This window comes from Pinus tabuliformis, chromosome 5_1, assembly GCF_031772625.1.
Source record: "Pinus tabuliformis cultivar Carrire ecotype Pingquan chromosome 5_1, CPIR1, whole genome shotgun sequence".
In the NCBI taxonomy this organism is placed as follows: Eukaryota; Viridiplantae; Streptophyta; class Pinopsida; order Pinales; family Pinaceae; genus Pinus; species Pinus tabuliformis.
The window spans coordinates 259905797-259932738 of NC_142305.1; the positions used below are offsets into that span (position 1 = coordinate 259905797).

The 26942-nt window shown below is 40.1% G+C and overlaps 1 protein-coding gene across 1 annotated transcript; it reads right to left on the minus strand.

The window, feature by feature from the left end:
• Window positions 1–15641: 15641 nt before the first annotated feature.
• On the minus strand, window positions 15642–16013 carry LOC149164385 (uncharacterized). Its single transcript, XM_089429453.1, has one exon. It carries the CDS (start codon window positions 16011–16013, stop codon window positions 15642–15644), a length of 372 nt encoding a protein of 123 aa, XP_089285579.1.
• Between the last annotated feature and the right edge of the window lie 10929 nt (window positions 16014–26942).

The window sequence follows — 26942 nt, forward strand, 5'->3', positions numbered from 1 at the left end:
TATACTATGACTGAAAAAGAGTTCTTAGTTGTTGTTCATGCAATCAATAAGTTTATACATTATATAACAACGTATGAAACTTTTATTCATAGTGATCATTCTGCAATTAGATATCTAATGAACAAACCCATTAATAATGGCAGAGTTACAATGTGGCTCTTACTTTTACAAGAATTCAATATTACTGTGTTAGATAGACCAGGGAAACAAAACACAGTAGCTGATTTCTTGTCTAGGATTCAGAATACTAAAGAAGATTCTCCTGTAGAGGACAAGTTTCCTGACGAATATTTATTTGCAGTAACTACTAAGACTCCTTGGTATGTAGATATAGCTAACTATTTGGTTATAGGGAAACTACCTCCACATTTATTTCCTGGTGAAAGAAGAAAGATTATCCAGGAGAGTTCAAAATATTCATGGATTTCTAATGAATTGTTTAAAACATGGCCAGATCTTGTGTTCAAAAGATGTGTTAGGGAAGATGAGATGCCTGATATTCTCAAAGCATGTCATGATGAACCATGCGGCAAACACTTTGGCTGACAAAAGGACAGTCTATAAAATCCTTTCTTTAGGATATTATTGGCCATCCCTCTTCAAAGATGCAAAACAATATGTCAAAAAGTGTGACAGCTGCCAAAGAGTAGGGAAACCTACCCTCTCAAATGAAATGTCATTACAACCACAGGTACTCATCGAACCCTTTGAAAAATGGGCTTTAGATTTTATTGGACCTATTAACCCACCATCTAAACAAAGAAAGTATATATTGGTATGTACTGATTATGTCACTAAATAGGTAGAAGCCAAAGCATTATTTTTTGCTACTGAGCATTTAGTTGTTAGTTTTCTTTATGAGGATATTTTTACTCGCTTTGGTGTTCCAAGAGAAATTGTGATAGATCAGGGAGGTCAATTCACATCCAAACTGGTGGAGAAGTTGATGGAAGAGTACAAGGTCAAGCACAGAAAGTCTACTCCTTACCATTTGCAAGAAAATGGTCAAGTAGAGTCTACAAACAAAGTTCTTGAAGGCATTATTACCAAAATTGTTCATCTACACAAAAGAGATAGGGCAGAAAGGCTTCCTGAAGCCTTATGGGCCTACAAAACTACATGGAGGAATACAACAAGACATTCTCCCTATGAACTTATTTATGGGAAAGAAGTTCTGCTCCCCATTGAGTTCCAAGTTAGAACCTTCAAGACGGCAGTTCAATTGGGAATGGATCTATCAGAAGCCCAAAAGCATAGAATGGAGAAGTTTAATGAGCTAGATGAGATGAGACAAGAAGCAATCCTAAGAACTGATATAGTTCAATACCAAAGAGCTAAGTGGCATGACAAATACATCAAGGAGAAAAAGTTTCCAGAAGGAGATTGGGCATTGCTATTTGATTCCAAGTTTAAAGATTTCAAAGGTAAATTTCACTCATTGGCTTGGGCCATATGAGATTGACAAAATCTTTAGCAATGGAGCAGTAAGAATCAAAATCATTGATGAACATCAAACTCCTCTTATTGTGAATGGCCACATATTAAAGATCTATCATAAGCCACTCTCAAAGGAATTTGTCAAAATCTTTCAAGATAATTCTGCAATAAGGCTGGTGAAGAAGAATCCTTCTTCTCCACCAGCCTAGTCTTTGTTCTTTTCTGTTATATATATATATATATATATATATATATATATATATATATATATATATAGATATATATATATATATATATATATATATAAGCTTAAAAACCAATCACTTATTGGAAATATTATACAAAAAAATACAAGACAAAAATCAGAAACTTCTGACGCCCTATATTTTCCAAAAAAAAAATCTTTCCTCATTTTGTTCAAAGTTTCATGTCATTTCACTTCATTTCGCTTCACTCCATTTCATTTCATTTCATCATCTCATTCCGCCAATAAAATTCATTTCATGACCAGTTTTCATCTATCATTCACTCAGTCATCATTCATTTCCATCCATCTTCATTCAATCATATGTTCACTGTGTCAATTTCCGCAGCTAGAAACTCATTCCGCAACTAGTTGATTGATTTTGCAACTAACACTCTGTTATTCAGCACTAACAGTCAGATGTTAGCCAAATAATGATGGGAACCTAGTGCAAGTATGATAAAGGAAAATATTTTGAAGATATAAAGCACCTAAAACACCAACAGGAAGCAGTTAATCAAAGGCTAATGGATGGAAGTGGCAAAAAATTCCAAGGTATGAGCAAGATTCATTTCAAATAGCATTTTAAAAAAGCACATTCTATATAGTTATGAAACCATGGCTCCATTATATGTAATGATTACCATTGATAGCTTCCATAACCGCTCCATGAACTTTACATGATTTCTCCACGAACCTTGCATTAATTGTTAATGTCCTCATGATCCGCCTTCGAATTTAACTCGTGTTTATTTGTACATTGGCATTCCACTTGCTGAACCGGGTAATTATGAGGACGTAATCTATTTCATCACGGCTCTGTCCCGCCGCACAAATCCGCAGCCATTTTTAGAACATGCTCATGCCTATTCCGCAACTTTCTTCTCAAAAGTCAAGTTCACTCTATTCCCATACTATCCCGTTTGTTATTTCTGGCCTCTTTACACTCTCGTGAACTCATTCTCATTACCTGTTCTCTGCTATTTTGTTTACGACTACTGTTTTTTTCCACAAACCTTTTCCATTCCCCGCTAACACAGTTGTTTCACCTCCATCAATCCATTACTCACTCAGACGAATTTTAAGGCAGGAGGAAGGAATGGGCCTTTTGCTAAGAGCATAATCGGAAGGGCCCAAATTCATGGAGGGGTATCCACAATTGAAAAGCATACTAAGGAAGGCACGGTGGCTATAGTTCATCCAGAAATTCAGAGGCTGCAACAAAGAAGTTACGAAGACATTTGCGAGGTCTTTTAATGGTGTGGAAGTTGAGGTTGGAGACCTTAAATTTTCAGTCACAGAGGCATCTATCACTACAACAATGGAACTTCCACAGGAGGGGGAACCGTGGTTCAAAAACAAAAGCTTTGATGAGAGGGCCTGGAGGGTTATCCTACGCAATGTAGGTATGGATATAGCCGTTTTCAAACATGGAATCCCTGTCTCTAATTTAGAAGAAAAGTGGGCTAGTCTATTGTTGATAATCCAGAAGTTTATTACATGTGAAGGATGGTTCGGGTCCATGTATATGTACCACACCTAGTTGCTAATGAATTTTCTAGAAAATCAAACCATCAATTTGCCATACTTTTTATTGAATAGTATGAAAAAGATGTCCATAACTGTACAAAAGAATTTGGAGGACATAGAACCCCACCTGTACCATCACGGCCTTGTAAAAATTATGATTGAAAAATAGTTGAAGGAAAAGAAGGACACTTGGGAACAGTTTTTGGTTAGAAACTTCTTTCAAAATCCACCTGAAACACCCGAGAGTAGCTCAGCAAGGAAAAGTAGGAGAAGGAAAACAAGTGTGAGAATTCAGGACACTCCTACTAACATAGCTAAAGAAAATAATAAGGAAGAAAAGCTGTCAGAAAGTAGGAAGGAAATAACTGAGGTTAGGAAGCAAAGAAAATCAAAGGGGAAAAGAAAAATTGAAGCTGTCTATCAAACCCCAGAACCTTCCTCAGAAGAGGACCACCAAATACTTTCTGAAAGACTATTTTACCTTTAGGAACAATCAACTGCAGTAAAGAGGAAAAGGGAAGAAAAACAGAGTGTGGAGAAAGAAGACACTAGCTCACAAAATCTAAGGAGGAGCTCTAGACTTAAAGGAAAACTGAGGAAAGTACAAACTAAAGGGCCCCACTTCATTGATTTAGGAGGGGAAACACCGGAAAAACCTCCAACAATCCTCCTGGTCGTGGCCCACACCATACTCCTATTTCTCAGCCAGATTTTGAGATCAGTCATTCTCAGGCAGATTTTGAGATAAGTCCTTCTCAATCAGATTTTGGGGACAACCCAAGGAAGACTACACCTAAGATAGATCCAACCCAACAAGAAATGTATGATTATATTGAGACGTTGGAGAAAACTGCCACACATCAAGTCACTTCCTCTACCCAGCCTAATACAACCTAAGAAGCTCTAATCCAATCACTAAAACAGGAAGTTTTTGAACTGGAGGTCCTAAATAGACACATCAAAAGAGAAAATGAAACATTGAAAGAACAGAGCAGGTTGGATAAGATTATTCACGACAACACCATGTTGCATCTTAGGCTGTGGCAGAAGAAAAATAGAAAATTGAAGAAAAAGAACACGGGGTTGAACAAGGTTCTCATCAACCTCAAATTCAAGTGCCTAATGAGGAAACCGAGGATGACAGTGGTCCCAAAAAATAAGAAAATAAGGCTAGATGTGTTGGCAGAGGTCTCTGAACACATGAACTGAAGGGAGAATAGTCAAATTTTTTGTTGCATGGGGACATGCAACACTTTCACAGTAGGGGTATGTTGAGACCTGAAACTACATCTCTCCTACACATTTTCCTAGAATTTTTCCCCTCACCAGTACCTCATAAGCTATCAAAGATCATTGCATATTGATTCTAAAAGAGAATTTAAGTGGTTTTATAACTATGCTTTTGTGTTTGCTATTTGAATTAGATTTTGCTTATTAGTTGTGGAATACAACCACTTTCCGCAGCTGATTCGACTTTCCATAACTGTTTTTGTTGATCTATAGGTTACAGGTGTCATCAAGCAAAACAAGGCACGTGGGCAGTTCAGGAATGATCTGGACATAAATCAGGTCCTATTGGTTCAACCAAATTCGCAAAGGAAGCCCTTGGTCAAACGGTGGTCAAACGAAGAATTCTACGACAAACAGGTCTATGTTTTCAAACACGTGAAGGGTCCGAGACCGTTCCTAGATCCATGGGTTCATTTTGATAGTTGTAGACTGCCTCCACGACGCAAATCCAACATCCATCTTTTGATAGATTGAATGATCTTGGCAACCATCATGCTAAACTCACGGATGTTGTCTTTTTACGTGTCCTCTGTTGAAGATGTTTCATAAGAAAAAAGTTATGTAATTTCCATTGTAAATAACGCGTTTGCAAACGCATGTGGAGTTAGTTTTTGATGTCGTTTTGCTGTTAGTCATTGTACTGTGTCGTGAACTGGTCCTGTTGTTGTAACGAGAGGAGTCTTCCTCTGTTTTTCAATATAACAAGACTCTATTTTATATGACTGTGTGAGCGTAATTCCAGATTGATAGCATATTTACCAAGGCCGTGCAGAGGGCCCCTACTGGCTGAGGTTTTGTTTTCTTTATTTCTGTAAAGTTTTTATGTGTTGTTTCCTTATTTCCACTGCACATATTTCATAATTTGTTCACCTGTGTATATTTCATAAGTTAGTTATGATGTTAAAGTTACATTCTTGTACATGATTTTTTAAGCATTGTATATTGTTGCTAACACTGATCAGTGTGTGTTTCAGGTTAGGATAGGCCCGAGCATTTTCATACAATTTTTACAATAACTAGTGACATGAGATTAGCCTCTCTGCTGACTTGGATTTTCTTAGATTTTCAATTTCAGTTATGTTTTGATTTCATTTTTATTCATTTGCTTTGTTAGTTAGTTTAGATATCAAATTCCTGATATCATTGGCGTTATCTTCAGAGCCATAGCTTAACCCCGAAAAGACTACTTGGCAAGCTATCGGACTATGAATGATGTGATTTGATTTTAGCTTTATTTTTTCTGTAATTAGATATCAAATTCCTCATATCATTGACATTATCTCCAGAGCCATAGCTTAACTCCAAAAAGATTACTTAGCGAGCTATCAGACTATGAATGATGTGATTTGATTTTAGCTTTATTTTTCTGTAATTAGATATCAAATTCCTCATATCATTGACGTTATCTCTAGAGCCATAGCTTAACCCTGAAAAGACTACTTGGCGAGCTATCAGACTATGAATGATGTGATTTGATTTTAGTTTTATTTTTCTGCAATTAGATATCAATTCCTCATATTATTGACGTTATCTCCAAAGCCATAGCTTAACCCCAAAAAGACTACTTTGCGAGCTATCAAACTATAAATGAAGTGAATTGGTTTTACTTTTATTAGTTTGCAGTTTTTGATTTGTTTGAGTGCAATAACTTAAAATCTATATCCATACTTGCCTTCTAGAGTATTCTTAAAACTCAGGGATAAGATTTCCATTCACATTAGGGGATAAACAAAGATAAAACCCCAAAACAAAATAAAAATTGAAAACAATAAAAAAGTAAGAAAGAGGTTGTCTTGCACATATAGTGCGCCACACTTCATCAGTTTGCGACTCTCGGATTGATAATTAATGTAGCAATTTAGGACATATTAAATTGACTAAACAATAATGTATATGGTTTTCATGGTGATATGGTTTGATACCTAGGTGTCGACATGTAATTGTCATCAATTTCGTAAGGGTCTGGTCGTCGACATGGGTTTTTTGCCATGCGACGTTGACAATGTCTCTTTGTGACGAAGAGGTGTACATCGGTTCTTGTCAACAAAATTCATGTATTAAAATGACAAAACCCTAACCTAAGATATAAAACCCTAAATCTACATCTACATCTAAAACCTCAAACCATACATTAAAATTTATTATTCCCTAAACTATATACCCTCTTAGACCTGTTGAGGTAAAACACAACGCCCTCCCCCCCACCCCAATTTTTGACTTGTTCACTTCAAATAATGAGGACCCTTTCTATAAAAAAAATTGGCTAAACACCTTTTAGGATTTTAATTAGTTGATTATCCTACGCTTTTGTTAATTTTTCATTTTCTTTGGATTAATGTTTTGATTGCTTTGTTGAAATCAATTTTTATAAGCTTCCCATTGACATTTGTTTTGCCTCATTTTGTCAACTGGTTTGAAAATGGTACTCCTTTGAAGTCTCATCGTTTATCTAGCCTAGATTAAAAATGCATAAAATGTACAATATTGCATTTTGTAATTAAATTAGTTCAATAAAGCTTTGTTTTAAATATTAACCCCTAGTTAGTTATTACTAACATTTTTCATTCTTTTACTTATACAGCCAAATCATGAAGCATCGGGATTTTAGAAATTTACTCCAATTTCCAAATCAATTACTATTCTTAAAAACCCAGAATATCAAAGTGATTGTAGTTTAAAAACTAAATTTCATGGAAATAAAACCAAAATAAAAAATAATGTTTAATATTAAATTTTAAATTAATTGATATATACAATATAATCAATTTAATTAAATTAAAATTTAATGCATAAAATATATATAAAATAAAATATAATAACGAAAAAAACAATTTGATCGCATCGGAGCTTTTGATTGAAACTTTTAAAAAAAACCCCAAAGACCTTAAAATCCCCGATCTCCCGATTGCGAAAAGACATACTCCCCGACGCCGATCTCCTTTTCATAGTCAAAGGGCATTAACCAAAATTTAACAATCCATTCTTTTGGGTTCCAAAACTCACTCATACATGAGTGGAGCAAATGAAGTATGGTAGGGTAGTGTTAATATAATATTATATTTAATATTAATATTGTATAATAATAAATTTTATATTAATTAATTTAATTAATATAAAAAAATTAATTAAATTAAAATTTAATTATTATTTAGATTAATAGTTTATAAATAGTTAAATATTTAATATGTTAGATTAAGATTAATTAATAATAATTTATTAAATAGTTAGTTTAGTTAATAATAAATTAGAAGTAATTATTAGATAATTAGAATTCTAATTTAGGATTAAATTTTTAATTAATATTCTGATTTTTTAACCCAACAACAGAAAATTTCAGAATTATACCAGATTTGACTCATCAACTTTGGAAACTCATAGATTGAGTTTTACTTGGCCAAATGAGGCCTGAGACGGCTCATTGGAAAGATAAAATCAATGAACATTTCTAAGGAGGTTTCACTAACAGAGTTGGTCATTTATTGGGTAAAAAATCAGGCAAAAGATCAAGCTACGAATTTCTAAAACAAAATCAATTTTCTCAATTTTATTTTCTGCATTTTCATTTGTCCAAGCCTCTTCTCAATGTAGATCCATTTGTCAATAATATCCTTGGCCAATTAAATTAGCCTAGGCATCAATAGAAAGCTCATATTTTATTTTCAATTATTTAATTAATTGCATTTGATTGGGTTTGTTTTAATGCCAAAAATGATATTTTGATTTTTTATTGTTGCATCTTAATTCATTTTTTATATCTTTTTACAGGAAAATAGTAGAAGAGATATGGAGAAAAGGATCTCAATCAATGAGAATGCTCCAAAAATTAAAGATTGGAATTTTGAGCAAATAAAATTGGATTGGGCATATTTCTCTTCAACAAACTTTCATATCAAGAATTCCTTTGCAAATATTATAAATAGCAAATTGGAGAATGTAATAAGGAGTTGCTCTCCTCTATAATTTTGAACTTCTAAAAGCATTTCTGTAATAGAAATTTAGAGTTGTAGGAGAGAGGAGAGAAAATATCAGATCTGGGGATTATTGAGGATTTTTTTTTTGTATCTTGAATTATGTATGAGGAGCAGAGTTTGCACCATTGTGGCTCTAATTTTGAAAGCAGAAGTTCAAGCAATGTAAAGGACTGTCAGAGACCAAGGTCAGAGAAATGGATGCAGTAAATTGGTATTTCTAATATTATTGTTTCAAATACTAGTTTCATTTTATACTATTCTTTCAAATACTTGTATCATTTATTCATGTTTGTGCACTTTTGTCAATATGGGTAATTTGTCTCAATGTTGTTATTATGTATCTCTATTCTTATGGATTAAATTCTGATCCCTGAGTAACTATTTACTCAGAAAACTGTCTTATAAAACTGATTTATTAAATAGTAATATGTTGTGAACTATTTTTGCATATTGTTGTTTAATTATTGGATTTACTAATTTGACAATCAATATCATTTTTGTGAATTTCTTCCTGCGTGTTGTTGATTGATTATTTCAGTTAATAGGTCTCAATAGGATGTGTTTTGGTATCCATAATGTCAGTTTTTTTTCTCGGTAAATGACTAACTCTATTAACTGAAAAGTAAAATAATATTACAAGGAGTTGAGGCTTCGGATAACATCACCCGAGAGCACTCAACTCAGCAAAACTGCCCCAGTATAGGGAGAGCCTGGGAGAAACAGTTATAGAAAACAAGAGAACAGATATATAAACCAGAGATAGACCAGCATAACATAAGAAACCACACGAAAGCAAGACAGAGATTTTCCTTAGCTGCCCAGAAGATCTTTATACTGCCGCTACTCGGGGGGATAACAAAACCATCTGGTTGTAGATGTTAAACTAGAACTACAAAAACTGCCTGAGGTTGACCATATAAAACATCAGCAAACCAAAAGAAGTTTGGGCATGCCCAGGTGGCGTTATACCTCCACGTCCGTATTCGGAGGCATCTCCACCTCCTGACACGCAATACCAGTCCTCATATCTTCAGTTCCAACCTTCTCGCCTTTTGGGTTCGCCGTGGGGTGATGAGTGGCCATAGAATTGCCTTCCCCGTCCACCGGAATGATGGCTTCATAAGGCATAATATCGCTAGGAGCGTCGCCTCTGTCTATCATCTTGCCCTTCCGTTTCTCCGGACTTCCTTCTGCCGTAAACTGCTCACTGCTTTGAGAATGCTCAAACACCACATGCACCAGAGGATGAAGTTGGCTTTCTTCTCCAGACAGGATAATAGTGATATGAGCGGTGATCATTGGCCTACTGAGATTGCTCTGAAATTTGAAATGAGTGGTCTGAAATGCACTGTTCGGGGTCGGCCTGCGAGAAGGGCTATGAGGAGGCGAAACTATCGGAGAGGAGGGGATAGTAACCAGAGGCAGGGCAGGATCCACAAAACCGCTCACCTTCGAATGCCTTCGGCTACCTTGGCATCCCCTGGAGTGGCTCCTCACACTCTGGCGCACCATGTTTAGGCGGTGAGGGGAAAGCACAATGATACCAAGGGCAATGACAAAGGACCTCTTCGTTCGCACAAGACTGGCCTGAGATTGCGGCCTAATTCGAAACTCAGGGGCAATTAAAATCTTTCCATCAATTGCATAGACTAGCCTATCATCACGACCCTCAACATAACAAGACCACAAACCCGCTGTAGGCCAGAACCTAGAGCATGGAGGCTGAGAAATAGTTGCGATGAGGAGAAAACAGAGCGCCATGAATATAACAGCTGAATCATCACCTTGGACGAAGCGAGCGATTAATGCAGACATTCCTCCAAATCTACCTCTCTTAAGGTGATCCAAATTGTGTTGGGTGAAATCCTGGGAAGCCACGAAAAGCTGCAGCTGGAAGTACCTAGCCTGTCCATCAGTCAATAAGAGCATTATATTTCATTAATTGCACCTGCATCTGGGTGTTCTCCTTCCTCCTGTTGCATTTCCTTCTTCACTAGGTTGTTGTAATCCATGAGTTGAGATTCAGATGCTAGGCTTGAGATTGATCCAACATGAAGATCCATCCTACAATCAACCCCCATATTAGCAAGTAGGTCCACAACTTTATTCCCTTCCCTTCGAATATGATTTAGAGTGATCACTCTATTAGAGGAGAGCCAACATTCAATAAGTTCAAGCCTTTTTTCCATTCTCCAACTATTGCTCACTTTGCCAGAGGAGGATCCTTGTAAGATTTTTGAGACCATATTTATGATGATCTGGGAGTCACCCTCGATTATGAGAGGGAAGAAGCCTTTATCTTGCGCAATAATTAGTCCCTGCCAGAGACCTTCCAATTCTGTCGAGTTGTTGGTATCCCATCCCTTTGAACCTAAGAAGGTTAAAAGAGGAGCCCCCTTGTAATCTTTGAAAATCCCTCCAAAGCCTGAATTTCTTGGGTTGCCTTTCGAGCCGCCATCAAAATTTAGCTGGTACATATGCATAGGGGGAGGTAACCATTTCTCAGGTGAATGGCTCCTAAGAGGCTTTGTTCCTTTGATAAGTTGTTCTTGCTTGCATTGGAAGTTCCAATTGGCCCATATGGGTTGTTCTTGGGGGTTAGTTGGGAGATCCTCCTGGAACTAGGTTTTGACAGATATGGTTTCCTCAATATTTTGGCATATTATTTTCCAGATATATTCCAGCCGCATAGAGTGATCCTTGAATATTCTGTTGTTTCTCTCCTTCCATATGGACCACATGAGAAAGCTCGGAATGAGCTTCCAAAGGAAATTTAAAATTTTGCTTTGATAAGGGTTATGATCCCAGTTGCACACAGTGGCAATGGTGTCTCCATGAGTTCTTCCTTCCTTCTGGTAGCGGAAACTGACCTTTTCCCAGAGCTTGCACGTAGTCTGACAGGACAGCATTAGATGCTTGATGGTTTCCTCCTCTTGTCTGCAATTATGGCACATTGAGGGCCCATGAAAGTTCCTCTTTCTGAGATTGTCCCACGTGAGAATCTTGTTATGACATAGGAGCCAGAGAAAAGTGGATATTTTCGGCCATATGGAAGGGTCCCAGATTATGCTCCAGATAGAATCTTTCACTGTATGTGCCTTGATAATGATATTATAGGCCTCTCTCGTTGAATAGGTACCCCTTTCTTCATATCCCCACCGAAGAATGTCCTTATCATTAGAGTACTGAATTCTTCTTTTCGTTAATTCTGTGTCTAGTATTTGTTGGACTTCTGTTGAGCCCTATCTTAAAATCTGATCCACCTTGAGCCATTCCCGGTACTCTTGGGTCGGTGAATTTCTCCAAAAGTTTTTCACCTTATCATAAGATTGCATCTCCTGCTCCAGGGGTTGAGTAAGAGGGATTTGGTCCTTTAATTTGGGCATCTTCTGCCATGAATCTTCCCAAAACCTTGCAGTGTTGCCATTCTTCACTTCCAAAAAGTTGTGTTGCTGAATGAGATTTCTGTGTTGCTTGGCCAAGTTCCATATAAGGGAGCCCATACTGATGTCTGATATTCTTATTAGTTCCTCCGCTGGGCAGTTCCTTGCATATTTAGCCGTCCACAAAGAAGCCCAAGGGGTGAGAGGCTCCGTAAGCCATTTCCACCAGATTCTAGCTCCCATGATCTCATTACTTTGAGAGGGATCCCTTAAACCAATACCACCCCCTTTCTTTGGTAGACATGCAGTGTCCCATTTGACAAGAGCCCACTTTCACTTGTGACCATTACTACCCCAGAGAAAAGATCTTTGGAGAAACTTGATTTCTTTGAGAACCCATTTGGGTGCTGCAAGGATGGAGAAGAGGTATAGTGGCATAGCCTGAAGTACTGCTTTTATGAGGACAAGCCAACTAGCCATATTTAGAGATCTGTGAGTCCAAGAGGATAGCCGCGCCTCCAGATTTTCTAAGAGGATTTTCCAAGAAGAGTGCTTTAGGGCTGAGGCAGTCAGAGGAGCACCTAAATATTTGGATGGGAGGGTAGCAATGGAGAATCCTAGAATACGTGCTATAGCTGCCTGAGTTAAAGAGGGAGTATGGAAAAAGAAGATATGAGATTTGGATTTATTGATAGAGGCACCAGAGGCTTCCAAGAAGTCTGACAGAAGGGATTTGAGCTGGCGGGCTTCCTGGACCAAGGGATGCCCAAAAAGCATGTTATCATCAACAAATTGCTGGTGAGTGAAGGCTGGAGATTATGAAAGGATAGGCCTTTGAGACAGTGGGATTGCTGAGCTGTTTTAATACTACGGCCTAATCCTTCTACCATGATGATGAATAAGAAAGGGGATAGAGGGTCTCCCTACCTAATTCCCCTAGAAGGATGAAAAGGAGATGAGGGTATACCATTGACCAGAACAGAAAAGAAAGAGGAAGAGATGAGGCTCATGACCCATCTGACCCAGGGAGCAGCAAATCCAAAAGCAATAAGAACTTTTTTAATATACATCCAACTAAGGCTATCAAAGGCCTTTGAAAGATCTAGTTTGAGGAGCATACCTGGCTTCTTGGAAATCTTTAGGGAATGAATTATTTCATGAGTTAGGATGATACCATCGGTGATCTGCCTACCTTCGACATATCCAGATTGCTTAGGCGAGATAATGAGGGGAAGCATCAGTTTGAGCCTGGATGCAATGATTTTGGAGACAATCTTATAGATTATGTTACATAATGCAATAGGCATGTACTTGTCAGGTGTGCTTGGCATGTCCACCTTGGGAACCAGGGCTATGAATGTTGCATTCAACCCCGGAAACATCCATCTTAAGGAACACGATTCCTCAACCACTTGCCAGACTTCCATCTTGATCAAATCCCAGAAATTGTGAAAAAAGTTTGAGGTAAATCCATCCGGGCCTGGAGCCTTCCTGCTTTCAGTTGTCAAACTACTAGTTCCACCTCTTGTAAGTCCACAGGCTTGAGAAGTAGTTGGTTATGCTCTTCTGAGATAAGTTTAGGAATGTTTCGAGTAATTTTTTCTATAGCCTGTGATCTGTCTGCAATTGGCTCGCGATGCATTTGCTTGAAGTAATTGAGGAGCTCGCTTTCAATTTCTTCGTGCTTTTCCACCTTGACACCCTGCTCATTCTGAATATGAGTTATGCTATTGTTCATTTTGCATTGGATTGTGGTCCTATGAAAAAATTTAGTGTTTTTCTCTCCATATTTAAGCCATCTGACTCTTGATTTCTGCCTCCATAACGTTTCTTCCTGCTTAGCCCTTTCTGTGAGTTGCACTTCAATAACTTTTTCCTGTGTTGACAGGTCCTCTGAACGGCCTTCAGTAATGATTCTCTGCTGCAATTGCTTCATTTCCAGCTCAAGGGTTTCCTGAGCCTGGAAGATATTACCAAAAGAAGTGTGATTCCAGCGTTTGATCTTACTTTTAAGATACTTAAGCTTTTGCTGGAATTGGAACATTTTTTAACCTGGTGGGGGGGAAATTGTTCCATTCTGAATTAATTAAGCCTTGGAAATCCAGATGATACATCCAGAAGGCCTCAAAGCGGAACGGTCTGTGGATCAGATTTTCCGGACGCAACCAATGAAGGGATATGGGCCAGTGGTCAGAGCCTGAAAGAGGCAAGATGGAAGCTGCGAAGTCTCCACCAAGATGAATAGAATTGTCTGAGAGCAGGAACCTGTCCAGTCGAGAAGCGATCTCCTGCTTACCTTCTCTCCTATTTTTCCAAGTAAATACACCATTATTGAAGGGTAGGTCGATGAGCCAGTTGTTCTGAATGAAGTCCTTTAGGGGTATCCCTTCCTGACTTCCTCTGCATCTTCCTCCCCTTTTTTCTTCCAGCCTAGTAATCGTGTTAAAGTCTCCTCCAGAAATCCATAAAGGGTGCAGCTTGTCATGGTTGTTTGCAGAGAGAGTGTTAAGGATTCCAGCTTTAAGCGATGCCTCCTATGGAAAATATACATTGGTTAAGATCCCGTGTATATTTGTCCCGATGATGTGAAAGGTTGCTTGTAGGAAATTCCTACTTGTGTGGATATTGTCTAGTCTAATTTCTCGGGAGTCCCAGACAATTGCCAGACCTCCAGAAGCCCCATCAACATCCACTGCAGCATTGAAGCTCCCTGGCCATAATTTTACTGCAATTCTATCTAATGCACCTGAATTGCATTTGGTCTCTTTCAAGAATAGGATTTGAGGTTTTTCTTGCTTTATCATGTTTTTAAGAATTCGATTTTTCCCTGGGCCGTTAAGCCCTCTTATATTCCAAGAGATTAACTTCATTGGGAAGGATTATGATCAGAGTTGTAGTACTTGGTTAGCTTGGAATACCTGCCTGAGTCCACTAACATTTGTCCTATTCTGATTGTTCGTTGCAGATCTGTTTTCCTACCTCGCTTTTTTATATCTTTGGTTATGAATCTTCCGTCCCAAGGGCCACAAGTCTGGATACCTAAAGATTTTTGCCTTTGCGCACGAGATAGGACTTCCTCCAGATTCTTAAGTTGTCCATCTGGAATCTTATCAAAATTGTGTGTAGTACAAGCCTACTCTAGGCCTGGAATGTCCAACTCCCCTATATCTATTGCCTCTGTTTCTTCCTCCATGATCTGTGTATAGTTTAACTCCTCACTTGGTTCTTCTTCTAAACTGGCATTAGGTTGTGGGGCATCCACCTCCATAACTTGAGTATTCCATGCTAGTGCCTTTTTCTTATCTGAGGAGGAGGCTCCTTTGAATCGAGGATCTGCTTGAGGCACTGTGGGAACTGCCTGCTTCGAATGTTTGTCTTTCATCAACTCTGTCTCGGGTGGAATGGGAGAGTCCAAGCTTGGGTCATTTTGGTTAGCTAAGACTTCAAAGTTGTTATTGTAGAAGGCTTGGAGGAGCTGGTATGTTGCATTTTGGAGTTTGAGGCCTGTTTCTTGTGAGATTCCCTGCGATTTACTACTTTGGTAAAGTCATCTGCCTCAGATGAATCCAGTCCAGAGGTCGGAGAGGGTTTTTGAGTTAACGGACAATCCTTGAATAAATGCCCCAGGGCATGACATCTTCGGCATCTAAATGGCACATGTTCATAATCTATCAGCTGAACCCATTCAATGTCATCATGAAAAACACTTACCGCATCTGGGAAAGCTTGGTTGAGGTTCATATAGATGCATATATGGGCAAAGGATGTGTATCTGCGGACTTTTGTTTACTCTGCCACTTTTATGAATTCACCCAGAACATTTCCAATCACTTGAAGTGAATCTTCCTCCCAATATTCCACTGGAAGCGAGTATAGGTGGATCCAAACAGGAGCCCAGCTGAGATCCTCCTTGTCCGGGTTGAAGCGTTCTACCCATCCTCTGATATACAGTCCAACAACGTTAAAGAAGTAAGGCCCGCCATCCAGAACTCTGTTCCAGTCCTCCAGGCAGTTGAAAATGGTCGTGAAGAACCCTTTTGGTCCCAACTGCAAGGTTATATGTCCCTTTGGGTGCCATTTCACAGCTATCCATCCCCATAACGCCTTCTCAGTCGGCCACAGTCCGACGAACTTTCCTATCAAAGCATGATCTCTCATAAACTGTATATGCACGTTGATTCTATGTCCTGGAAGTTCTACCTTCGGACGCTCAGAGGCTACAGGTTTGCATGCTGTCGAGCAAACCTTGGGTTGTTGTTTGTCCTGTATTGTCTGTTGTGAATTCAGATCCACGTTGGCCTCTCCCTGGTTTGCTGGTTTATTTCTTTCCCTATGCTATTACCACCCATTGTCGTTTGGTGGGGGAGGCGCATCGCCCTCCCCCTGAGGGGGTTCCATAGAGTGTTGTACGCTTTGGTAGAAGTTAAGACTTCTTGATCCCGTCAGTGGTTGCAGGTCTCCTGCAGTCTAGAGCAGCTCGCCGTTGCAGAGACTATCAAACCCTAGAGCACAGAACGCAGAGCCAAACCATACCCCATCCATAATGTCAGTTAATTGAACTACTTTATCAATTTGATATTCATTATAAACAAGACATATTTAAATCCCAATACTTTAAATATCTTGCTCTTGGTTGGGTTAGATCTATATCTGCCCAATTGAGATTGTTATATACCTAGGAGGGATAATATGGGGTACAAAGGGAGGTACTCAAGGGAATAATGTAATAATGGGATGGGCCATAGTAATTAATAAGGTGGTTAACCCATATCATGTAACGAACCACAACTAGTTAGTAATAATGTATTGGGCCCATGGTATTAGATAGATGGTATTGAGGGAACCATGGTAATGACCCCATGGTATTGTATGTATGAGGCCTATATAGAGGCTAGAGACTCCACATTGAGAGATGTCAAGGAATATTGTATGAACAGGCATATAACTTGTGGAGTGTTCTCCTTCCTTAAGGAGTGATTGTATGGTGTTGCCCTACCTTAAAGATTTTGATATTAATAAAGAAGTATTTCTATATATTCAGATCTTGTTATTTATTGGGTTTATTTATATTATCATATATTTCTTGGTTAGATCTATAACAAGTGGTATCAGAGCTATAACAAGTGGTATCAGAGAACTTTCTTGGGCAAAAATGGAGAATTTTTTAATTTTTTGCAGGATTTTTGAGGCGGCGAGTTTGCAGATCAGCTCTGTAAGTTTTTTGGAAAAATATACAAAATCTAATTGTGTATTTGGATTTCTTGTGAAAAAATACCCGATTTCAAAAAAAAAATCAGCCGAATCAGAGTTTAGATGAAGGAGATATCACTGATCTAAAAATCAGTGGTGTTGCAGACAATTTTTCGAGGCAGCGAGTTTGCGGCGCAGATCTGGACATCCTGGTGCAAGATATGCAAAATCTAATTGCAGATTTGGATTCTTTATGAAAAAATACCCAATTAAAAAAATAAAAATAAAAACAAAAAACAGTCGAATCGAAGTCCAGATGAGAGAGATATCGCTGATTTAAAATCAGCTCTTTTTCATAAATTTTAGTGATGGCGGGATAGTTGTAGCGCAGATATGAAATTCCAGTGCCTAGATAGGGATTTCTATCACATGGGCAGATGTAGAATGGTTGTTCCATTTCTGAAAACAGATCATAATAGGGATTCTGAGCAATATTGATGGAATTGTTGCCATTTCAAATTTTTGCCAAGTAAATGAATTTTTCTCAAACCCTCTTCATGGAGGATCTTAATTTTACAGGGAAAGATGATAGCCCTACTATTGAAGAATTCATACAGAGACTAAATTTCAAATATGGGGAACTTTGGAGGGGTATAGTACCGTTTAGTTTTCAAGATGAGGCTTCCAAATGGTGGCGCTCATTTGACAACAAGCAGTTGCTCAAACTTTCAGAGGCCGAATATGAAAGATTCCTTTTAGACAAATGGTCTCATACTAGAAAAAAGGAGAATGAGACATGTAAGGGGTTATTTTCTACTGGTGTCTCCTTATTGCAGGTTCATGGATTGATTTAGAAGGAGAAAATCATTATGTCTATAAATCCGAGTTGCAAGCAAAATCTCATAAGTTTCAACTTGGTAAAAAAATTACAAGTGCCAACAAAACACATTGAAAACACACAGGAGGTGCAAGTTTATAAATATTTGAAGCTTTCAATGGATAAGTATGTGTTGTTTGGTGAACAAAAATACAGGATGGAACGATCGCAGCGCCCCCGAGCCCTGCCCGTCTGATCCCTGAGCCCTCGCCCTCGCCTCCAGGCCTGGCCTGGCAGGGCCTCCTCTGCTCTCCTGCCCTCTCCGCGCTGACCCCGCCTTCGGGGCTCCTGCTTCTGGCCGTCCTGCCCCTCTGCTGAGCGCAGCGGACCTGCAATGGCAGGTTCCGCTCCCCCCCCCTCCGATCTTTGAAACCCCGGAGGAATCATTCGCAGCCCTCCTAACAAATCATTTAGAAGCCAGATCCCGACCCTCCCAATCAAAGTTTATCAAGAAGTTAGATGAAATTCCTGAAGTAAATCTGCCCCCAGCTCTGCCCAGAAAATCGACAATAGCTCTATCTGAAAGAGGCCTGGTAGGACAGTTCACAGGTCTCTGGCCTTCTCCAAGAACGGTCCAAAAATGGGTGGAGCGTAACTGGAATACAATGATTCAAGGGAAGATAGCCATCCGGTTTTGCGGGCGTGGTTACTACACCTTCCTATTTGAAACAAAGGAAGACAAGCACCTCATCTTTCGCAACGGGCCCTATTTCATGGATACAAGAGGGCTATATCTGAAACGTTGGACCCCGGACTTTGACCCGGAAATGGATATCCCCAGCGTGGTCCCTGTTTGGGTGCGCCTCCCCCATCTGCCCTTGCACTGCTGGGGGGATGAATCGGTCAAGGCGATCGGCAACGCAGTTGGAAAATACATAGACAGATCGGAACCAAGGGAGAACATGCATGCATGCGCTAGGATCTGCGTTGAAGTCGATCTTGGAAAAGGACTGCCGGAAGCCGTAAAGCTAAGAGTGGATCAATGGATGCACATCCAACAGCTGGACTACGAACAACTGCCCTTCAAATGCAAGGTATGTCATGAATACGGTCATTTTGCTAATAGATGCAGTAAGCTGAAAGAAAATGAGGCCACACAAAATGAGGAAAACTCTGAAGGACCTTGGGAACAAGTTAAAAGGAAAAAGCCCTCTCCAAACCCAGGTATCAACACCTCAGCCCCTCCAGCATCAAAACAACCCCCCCCCCTCCCCCTCCTTCCCCAACCTTCCCTTCCTCTTCCAACCCCTTTGAAACCCTAACAGAAGAAGTCCCGGCCTCCCCTCCCCACTCCCCTCGCCCTGCCTCTCCCCGCTCTAATCCTCCTCCCTCCCCCCCCCCCCCACCATTGAAAGAATCCTTACAAGAAATAAAGCCAAGGAAACACATCAGCCATCGGACCCTCCTAGGAAAGTTGGCCGAAAGACAAACAAAGAGTTAAGAGATGAAACAGCAGCAAAGGAAATGGCAACCGGCACCCAACAACCAATGGATTCCTTCTTAGGCAAGTCAAAAGGAAGTGGAGAGAAGGCCAAGGAGAAATCAGGACCCCACCCCAACACTGGTAAATAATGAATTTGGTCTCTTGGAATTGTAGGGGGCTCAGCACACCTGTAAAGCTGAAAGCAATCAAGGATCTCTTAAACCAGGAAAAGCCTGATATCCTCCTAATCCAGGAGACCAAAACCACCGAGCAAGACTTCCTCCTCCAAACCCAAAGATTCAAAAACTACCTTGGCATTTCAATAGGCTCATCAGGAGCTTCAGGTGGAATAGGAACCTTATGGAATAAAAACAAATGGGAAATCATCAGCTCCCAGCTCTGCAATTGGTGGATCCGAACAGAATTAAAAAACAAAAGCACTAGAGAATCTTACCACATCTACAACATTTACGCTCCTAACCACTACAGAGATAAAGCAAGCTGCTGGAACACTCTAGAAACGGATCTCAACACCATGAACAGCAGTGGGGTAATCCTTGGAGGAGACCTGAACCTAATAAGGCAGATAGATGAAAAATATGGGGGAAACTTCCACGCTGATCAATCCAGAGATAAGTTAGAATCCATCATTCAACATTTCAAACTGATTGACCCTCCTCTAACAAATGGCAAATACACATGGACAAACAAAAGAGCAGGGATACACAACATAAAAGAGAGGCTTGACAGGTTCTTAGTTCAGGAAGGAGTAGCAGAAAATTACAAAGCTATCAGGAGTCACATAATACATGGCACAGCATCGGATCACAAGGCCGTGGTTCTCTCCATGGACAATGGAGCAAATTGGGGCCCTCTCCCTTTTAAATATAACAGAGCCTGGGATTCTCATGAGGATTTCCGCAACCTTGTAAAGGACCAGTGGTCGATTGAAGTCATTGGCTCACCCCATTTCGTTTGGGAGTCAAAGCTAAAACACCTCAGGACAGCCATAAAGCAATGGGCTAGGGAAAACGCAACTGCTGAAAAGAAAAAGAAAACAGAGCTGCAAATCGAAATGGAGAAATGGCATAAAGAAAAAGAGCAGGTGCAATACACAGCCGAGGACTTAGACAAGGAAAAACAGCTGTATAAAGAGCTTTACAGGCAGAACCGCAAAGAGGAAGAAGAGTTAAGAATAAAATCCCGCTGTCTTTGGTTAAAAGCTGGGGACAAAAAGTCCTCTTTTTTCCACAATAATGTTAAGATTAGAAGGGCAATCAATCAGATAGACCGAATAGAAGTTGAGGGGAGAGAGCTGAGGGATCAAGAAGCCATAAAAAACGTAGCACATGTGCACTTCAAAGCCCTCCTCTCGACGGACCAGCATCATGATAGCGATGATTTCCTAAGTATAATCAAGAGCAAGATAACAGAGGAACACAACACCAAGCTGGAGCAAGAACCCACAATAAAAGAAATTCAAGAGACTATCTTTGGCATGCAGCAAGACAAGGCCCCCGGGCCGGACGGCTTCACAGTTGCATTTTATAAACAGCACTGGGACATTATAAAGAAGGACTTGGAAGAATGGTAAAAAATGCATTTAGAAAACATAAATTAGGGGACAACACAAAGTCTTCCCATATAGCCTTGATCCCCAAGGAAGCCAATCCCAAATCCTTTGATAGATTCCGGCCCATCTCGCTTTGTAACGTCTCTTATAAAATCATCACAAAAATAATAGCAAACAGGATAAAGAATCTTCTCCCACTCATAATCTTAGAGAATCAGGGAGGTTTCGTCCCAAAGAGGCAGATCATAGATAATGTTATTCTAGTCCAGGAAGCAATACACAACAGTTACAACAGAGGAGAGCGTGGAATGATCATTAAACTGGACATGGCCAACGCTTTTGATCGTGTAGATCACTCCTTCCTTTGTTCGGTCTTAAAGAACTTCGGGTTCTCTCCCAATTTTATCAGCTTGATTAGAGCATGTATCTTTGACTCCTGGACCGCCCCGTTGATCAATGGCAGGCCCAGCACCTCATTCAGAAGTTCCAGAGGCCTGAGGCAAGGCTGCCCCCTCTCCCCCTTCCTCTTCATTATCATGGCAGAATCTCTCAGTATCCACCTAGAAAACCTGCGCAGCAAGAGAGAAATCACAGGCATCCGCATTGAGAGAGGGATCAAGGAAATAAACCACTCACTGTTTGCAGATGACACTCTACTAATTGGGGGTGCCTCCAGTCTAATGGCTAGAAGGTTCAAAAAGGTCATGGATGCTTTCCTCCAAGCCTCAGGAGGTAAACTGAACAACAGCAAGTGCAAGCTCTACACTTGGAATGTGCCTCATCAGATTCAGCAAAGAATCTCCCAAATCCTGGAGATCCCTCTTCAAAAAAATTGGAGTTCTTTCCCTTATCTGGGCCTGCCCCTAGCAAAGGAACACATTAAAGCAGAAGTATGGACAAACCACATGGAAAAAATGAGAGGTCATCTTCAAAACTGGGGAGCCTCTTGGCTCAATCTAGCTGGCAGAACCATCCTCATAAAGGCTGTCCTCTCTGGACTTCCAATATATCAATATGCAATCATTATGGCCCCTGCTAGTATCCACAAACACATGGAGCTCATAATGAGAAGTTTCCTCTGGCAAGGAGGTAAACAAGACACCAAAAAATTCAGTCTAGTAAGCTGGGATCAAGTAACCCTTCCTTATGAAAAAGGAGGCCTATCTATAAAAATCCCGAGCCTCTCCAACCAGGCGCTGGGGCTCAAGCTGATCTGGAGGATTCTCACAGGAACTGGCTCATGGTGGGTGGAGGCAATCAAAAAGAAGTACCTTAGAGGCCTAAATTCCAACATTCTCAACGACCCAATAGCAGACAGGCCTTGCACACCGATGTGGCGCCTAGTGAAGAAAGTTCTGCCACACTACAAGGAAAATGTCTGCAAGCTCCCAGGTAATGGTCAAAGTATTAATATATGGACTGACAGAATATTGAACTCCAACCCAAGAACTTCTGTTCAAGAGCTCAGACCTTTGCAAAATTGGATGGAGGAGAGACACATAATCACCTTGCATGATATATCCTTATGGAACCAAAATAGATGGCAGGCTTGGAAAGATCTGAACACACCTCTGGAATTAAAATCTCTGTGGCACAATCTGAAGCTCTCATTATCTGGATCAGCTCCAACAAGCAAGGACAAAGAGGACAGATATATCTGGGATACGGGGGGGGGATCCTTCACGGTAAAGGAAGGATATAAATCTCTCCAAACTCCAACCCCCACTGCCAATTGGAACCATTTCCCAGCTGCCTGGAAGACCGAATGCCTTCCAAAGGTAAAGCACTTCAATTGGACTCTACTAAAAGGCAGAATCCTTACAGCGGAGAACCTGAGAAAGAGAGGGATACAAGGACCTTCGATCTGCAACTTCTGTGGGGAAGAGGAAGAGTCAATTCAGCACTCCTTCATTCTCTGCTCGTTTGCTCAAAGTTGCTGGAACAGGATAACAAGACCCCTCAACATTAGAGAACTCCCTGAACAGATGCATAACCTCCAGAAGAATTGGAAAAGAGCCTATCCATACACTAAGAAGGGCAAAAATAATATCATTAGACTCTGGAAATGCATCCCCGCTACTCTATGTTGGAACCTCTGGCTCGCAAGGAATAACCATGTTTTCAAAAATAAAAGGCCTAACATGGACAGGGTAATAGCCAAAACCATAGCAAATATCTCGGAGGTGGTAAGTGCAAATTTCATTGCTCTCCCAGACCAAGAGAGTTGGACACAAGAGGAAAAGGAATGGTACAGTAGTTTCAAAGTGAATCACGCTCTGAATCCTCCTACACAGAATAAAGCCAATCAGAAACAGGCCAATTGGAAACTCAGGGGAACTAAATACGAAGTAAGGCAATGGATAAACAAGCAAGACCGCCCACTTCTGTTCTTTGATGGAGCATCGAAGAACAACCCCGGAGCAGTGGGAGCAGGAGGAGTAATAAAAGACCAAGAAGGAAAACACATCTGCAGCTATGAATGGGGATTGGGAAAGACATCGAACAACGCAGCTGAAGCTTACAGTCTCCTCCTCGGCACAACAATTCTATCCAACCTGGGACTAAAGAATCCAATTATAATTGGGGACTCGGCTATCATAATCTCAGCAATGGTCAATGACAAAGATTTTAACAGAGAAGGCCTCAACAACATAAGAAAGAGGATCACAGAGAACAGTCGGAATTTGGGGGATGTCATCTTCAGGCATGTGCTGAGGGTGCATAATGATGAGGCTGACTCCCTTGCCAACAGGGCGGTAAACCGACAGCAGGGACAAGTTTGTGAAAATGAGAAAATCTATGATAAAGATATCCCATAACCAGTCAAGCAGTCATTCAGTCCATCAGCACAGTCACCCTGAATTTTGTCAGATCAGTTATCATTCTATCTACCCGTCCTTGGAAACTCATCCCACTCCTCACACACTTCCGCCCTCCTCCTCTTTTCTCGATTACAGCCATACCCGTGATCTCCCTCCTGGCATGGTAGGCATATGTCTTATCAGGCTTCTTGGACTGAGACCATCGTATCCGAAGCAAGACATGCAGACAGAGCCCGCAGGCTCCATTATCCCGCTCCATCATTCAGTTTGGCTTCCCCCTCTTCCTTATATACCGTCCCCTTCGAGCTCTCTTCACACTCTAACATCGCAGCCCCTGTCTCAGCCAAAAAGAATTCGAAGCTTGGAAGGTAGCGAAACTCAGAAGTTCAGAAGTCTGAGTTCAGAAGCTCGAGTTCCTCCGTGCGCGTTCAGAAGCCCGAGTTCCCCTCGTCTCCTCAGGACAAAGCAAGCCTCCACTCAGAGCTTCGTAGCACAGTACCCCTCCTCGGCCATCCTCAGGTATAGCACAAGACATCTCTTAAAGCCCTGTTTACTAATCTACTTCTTCCAAGTTATGGCAGAAAATAGACAACAACAACCAGCACAGGAGGGCGCAGCGCAGCAAGGAAATCCATTGGACAGAGTGTTAGGGAATGACACCTGCACTCTGTGTAAACAGCATATGTTCATGATAGCTCGTTTTGTCAAACATCACAAAGAGCTGAGGGATGATTTTTTGGCAGACAGTCATTCCAAAAGAAAGAAGCTGGTTAAGCAGAGGAAGGAAATTGAGGGACTCAAGGAGAAGTGCCAGCATCTAGAGGAGGCAATCAACCACATCAAACAACTCACGGACAGCATGCAGGCGGAGGCATCCACCAAGGCAAGCCAAAAAGATGAAGAAAGAGATGATCAGAGGGATGAAACAGTAAACCAGTTATGGTGTTAGTTATATGAATAGTAAAGTAAAGCTCATAGATGGTCTGTTTGTAAGGCAGTATAGTAGGTATCTTTTCCAGCACTTCCTTCTCAAGTTAATCTCACAGAAGTCACGGGCTGCACCCCAATTTTGGACTTCACTTGTGACTGTTCTTCTTGAATCCTATGTAATAGGTCTAGCTTACACAGTTTTTTAATATATGAGTAATCGATCTTGTGAAAAAAAAAAAGTATGTGTTGTGTGGTGATTTTTATATTTCAGATATGGATAACATGGATGTTGTTTTGGGATATCCTTGTATGGAATCCGTGGGTACTATCAATATTAATGTGTAGAAGAAATTCCTGAAGCTCTGGTATAAAAATAAGAAAATTACATTACAGGATATTTCCATCAATAAACAGGTAGAGTACACGGAGACTGAAGCGGAAGATGTTCCAAGGACTGACATATCAGATGATGATCCAGTAATGATCGACAATCAAACACAAACAAAGGTTGAAGCAGAAAAGGTTACAGGTGTTGATACATCAGATGAGGGCTCAGTGGTTTAAGTAATATTGGAAGATAAGACACCACAACAAGCACCATAACATGCACCAGATAATAGTGAGGCTCCAGTAAAGGGTGAATTAAAGAAAAATACACCGTGGGTTAAAACTTCAACATATCATCACCCACATCACCCCGTAAGACAACAACCAACAAGAGGGCAACCAATTAGCCACAAGGACAAAAACCCCCTTATGACAGATAGAGAGGAGCGAAGATCCACCTACTACACATCAACACAGAAGAGCTGCCACGGTCAACTTCCATCTCAAGCGAGCGAGGCACCAGTGAGATCGAGGGTTCACCTTTCTCTTGGATGGCTAGATGAACATGCATGGTACCATTGGACTACTCTTTTGAGTAGATCTTATTATTTGTGTTCTTCCCATGTTTCGAGGACGAAACATGTTAAGGGGGTGGAATGTTATATACTTAAGGGGGATAACATGGGGTAGGCCATAGTAATAAATAAGGTGGTTAACCCATATCATGTAAGGGACCACAAGTAGTTAGTAATAATGTAATAATGGGATAGGCCATAGTAATAAATAAGGTGGTTAACCCGTATCATGTAAGGGACCACAAGCAGTTAATAATAATGTATTGGGCCCATGGTATTAGATAGATGATATTGAGGGAACCATGGTAATGACCCATGGTATTGTATGTATGAGGCCTATATAGAGGCTAGAGACTCCACATTGAGAGATGTAAAAGAATATTGTATGAATAGGGATATGGCTTGTGGAGTGTTCCCCTTCCTTAAGGAGTGATTGTATGGTATTGCCCTACCTTAAGGGTTTTGATATCAATAAATAAGCATTTCTATATATTCAGATCTTGTTATTTCTTAGGTTTATTTATATTGTCATATATTTCTGGGTTAGATCTATAACAAGGGATTAAAATTAGTTTCTTTTTGCTTGCATTTAAAGTGAGTTCTACATTCTTTTAAGTCCTCTTCTCGAAAAGGAAAAATTTTAGTTGTGGCTTGGCTGAACCCAAATCAGCTTAAAGATCATTCTCTTGCATGATCAACAAGAAAAAGTGATTTGATATCCCTATCTATTGGTAGTTAAAGATACATAATAAACAAATAGTGATAGGGAGAAGGTAACTAGACCTAGTTAAACCAGTCAGAGCCACCACACCAAACAAAAACTGAGTTGCTTTAAGGTTCGGACCATGTGGTTATTCCCCAATGTTGTTGCAGCGATTTTCGAGGCATCAACATTTTTTGCGCTAGAAGGAGGGCCTAAGACTTTTTGTCTATTGGAGTCTTTTCAATTTTAACATTTTAATTTAAATTACAATGGCCCCTTTTAAACTTCCAATTTGGAGTTGTATCCATGGATGTGCATCTTCCAATACTCCACCTAAAGTGGTAAGACTCTTGTCTCAGGTAAAATTTAATGGCAAGAGAAATTCTTCTGCTTTTAATCATGTCTTTCAATTTATTCAAAAGGTTTCAAATTATGGTTTTCAAGGAATTGATGAAGGCATTTCATGCAGAATTTTTACTCTCACATTTGCAGCAAAAGCCAGAAACTAGTGTAGAACTCTTCTGGTTGCCTCAATTCACAGTTGGGATCAATTTGTTACAATTTTCATTTGTAGATTTGACGGCTATGATTATGAACAGGTATGCGATGAAATTGAATATCTACAAAGATTTGAAAATGAGTCTGTAACAGATTTTAGTATTCGATT

Excerpts from the sequence above, each read along its gene's own strand:
- LOC149164385 (XM_089429453.1), bottom strand. The coding sequence starts at position 16,013 with ATGAGAGATCATGCTTTGATAGGAAAGTTCGTCGGACTGTGGCCGACT.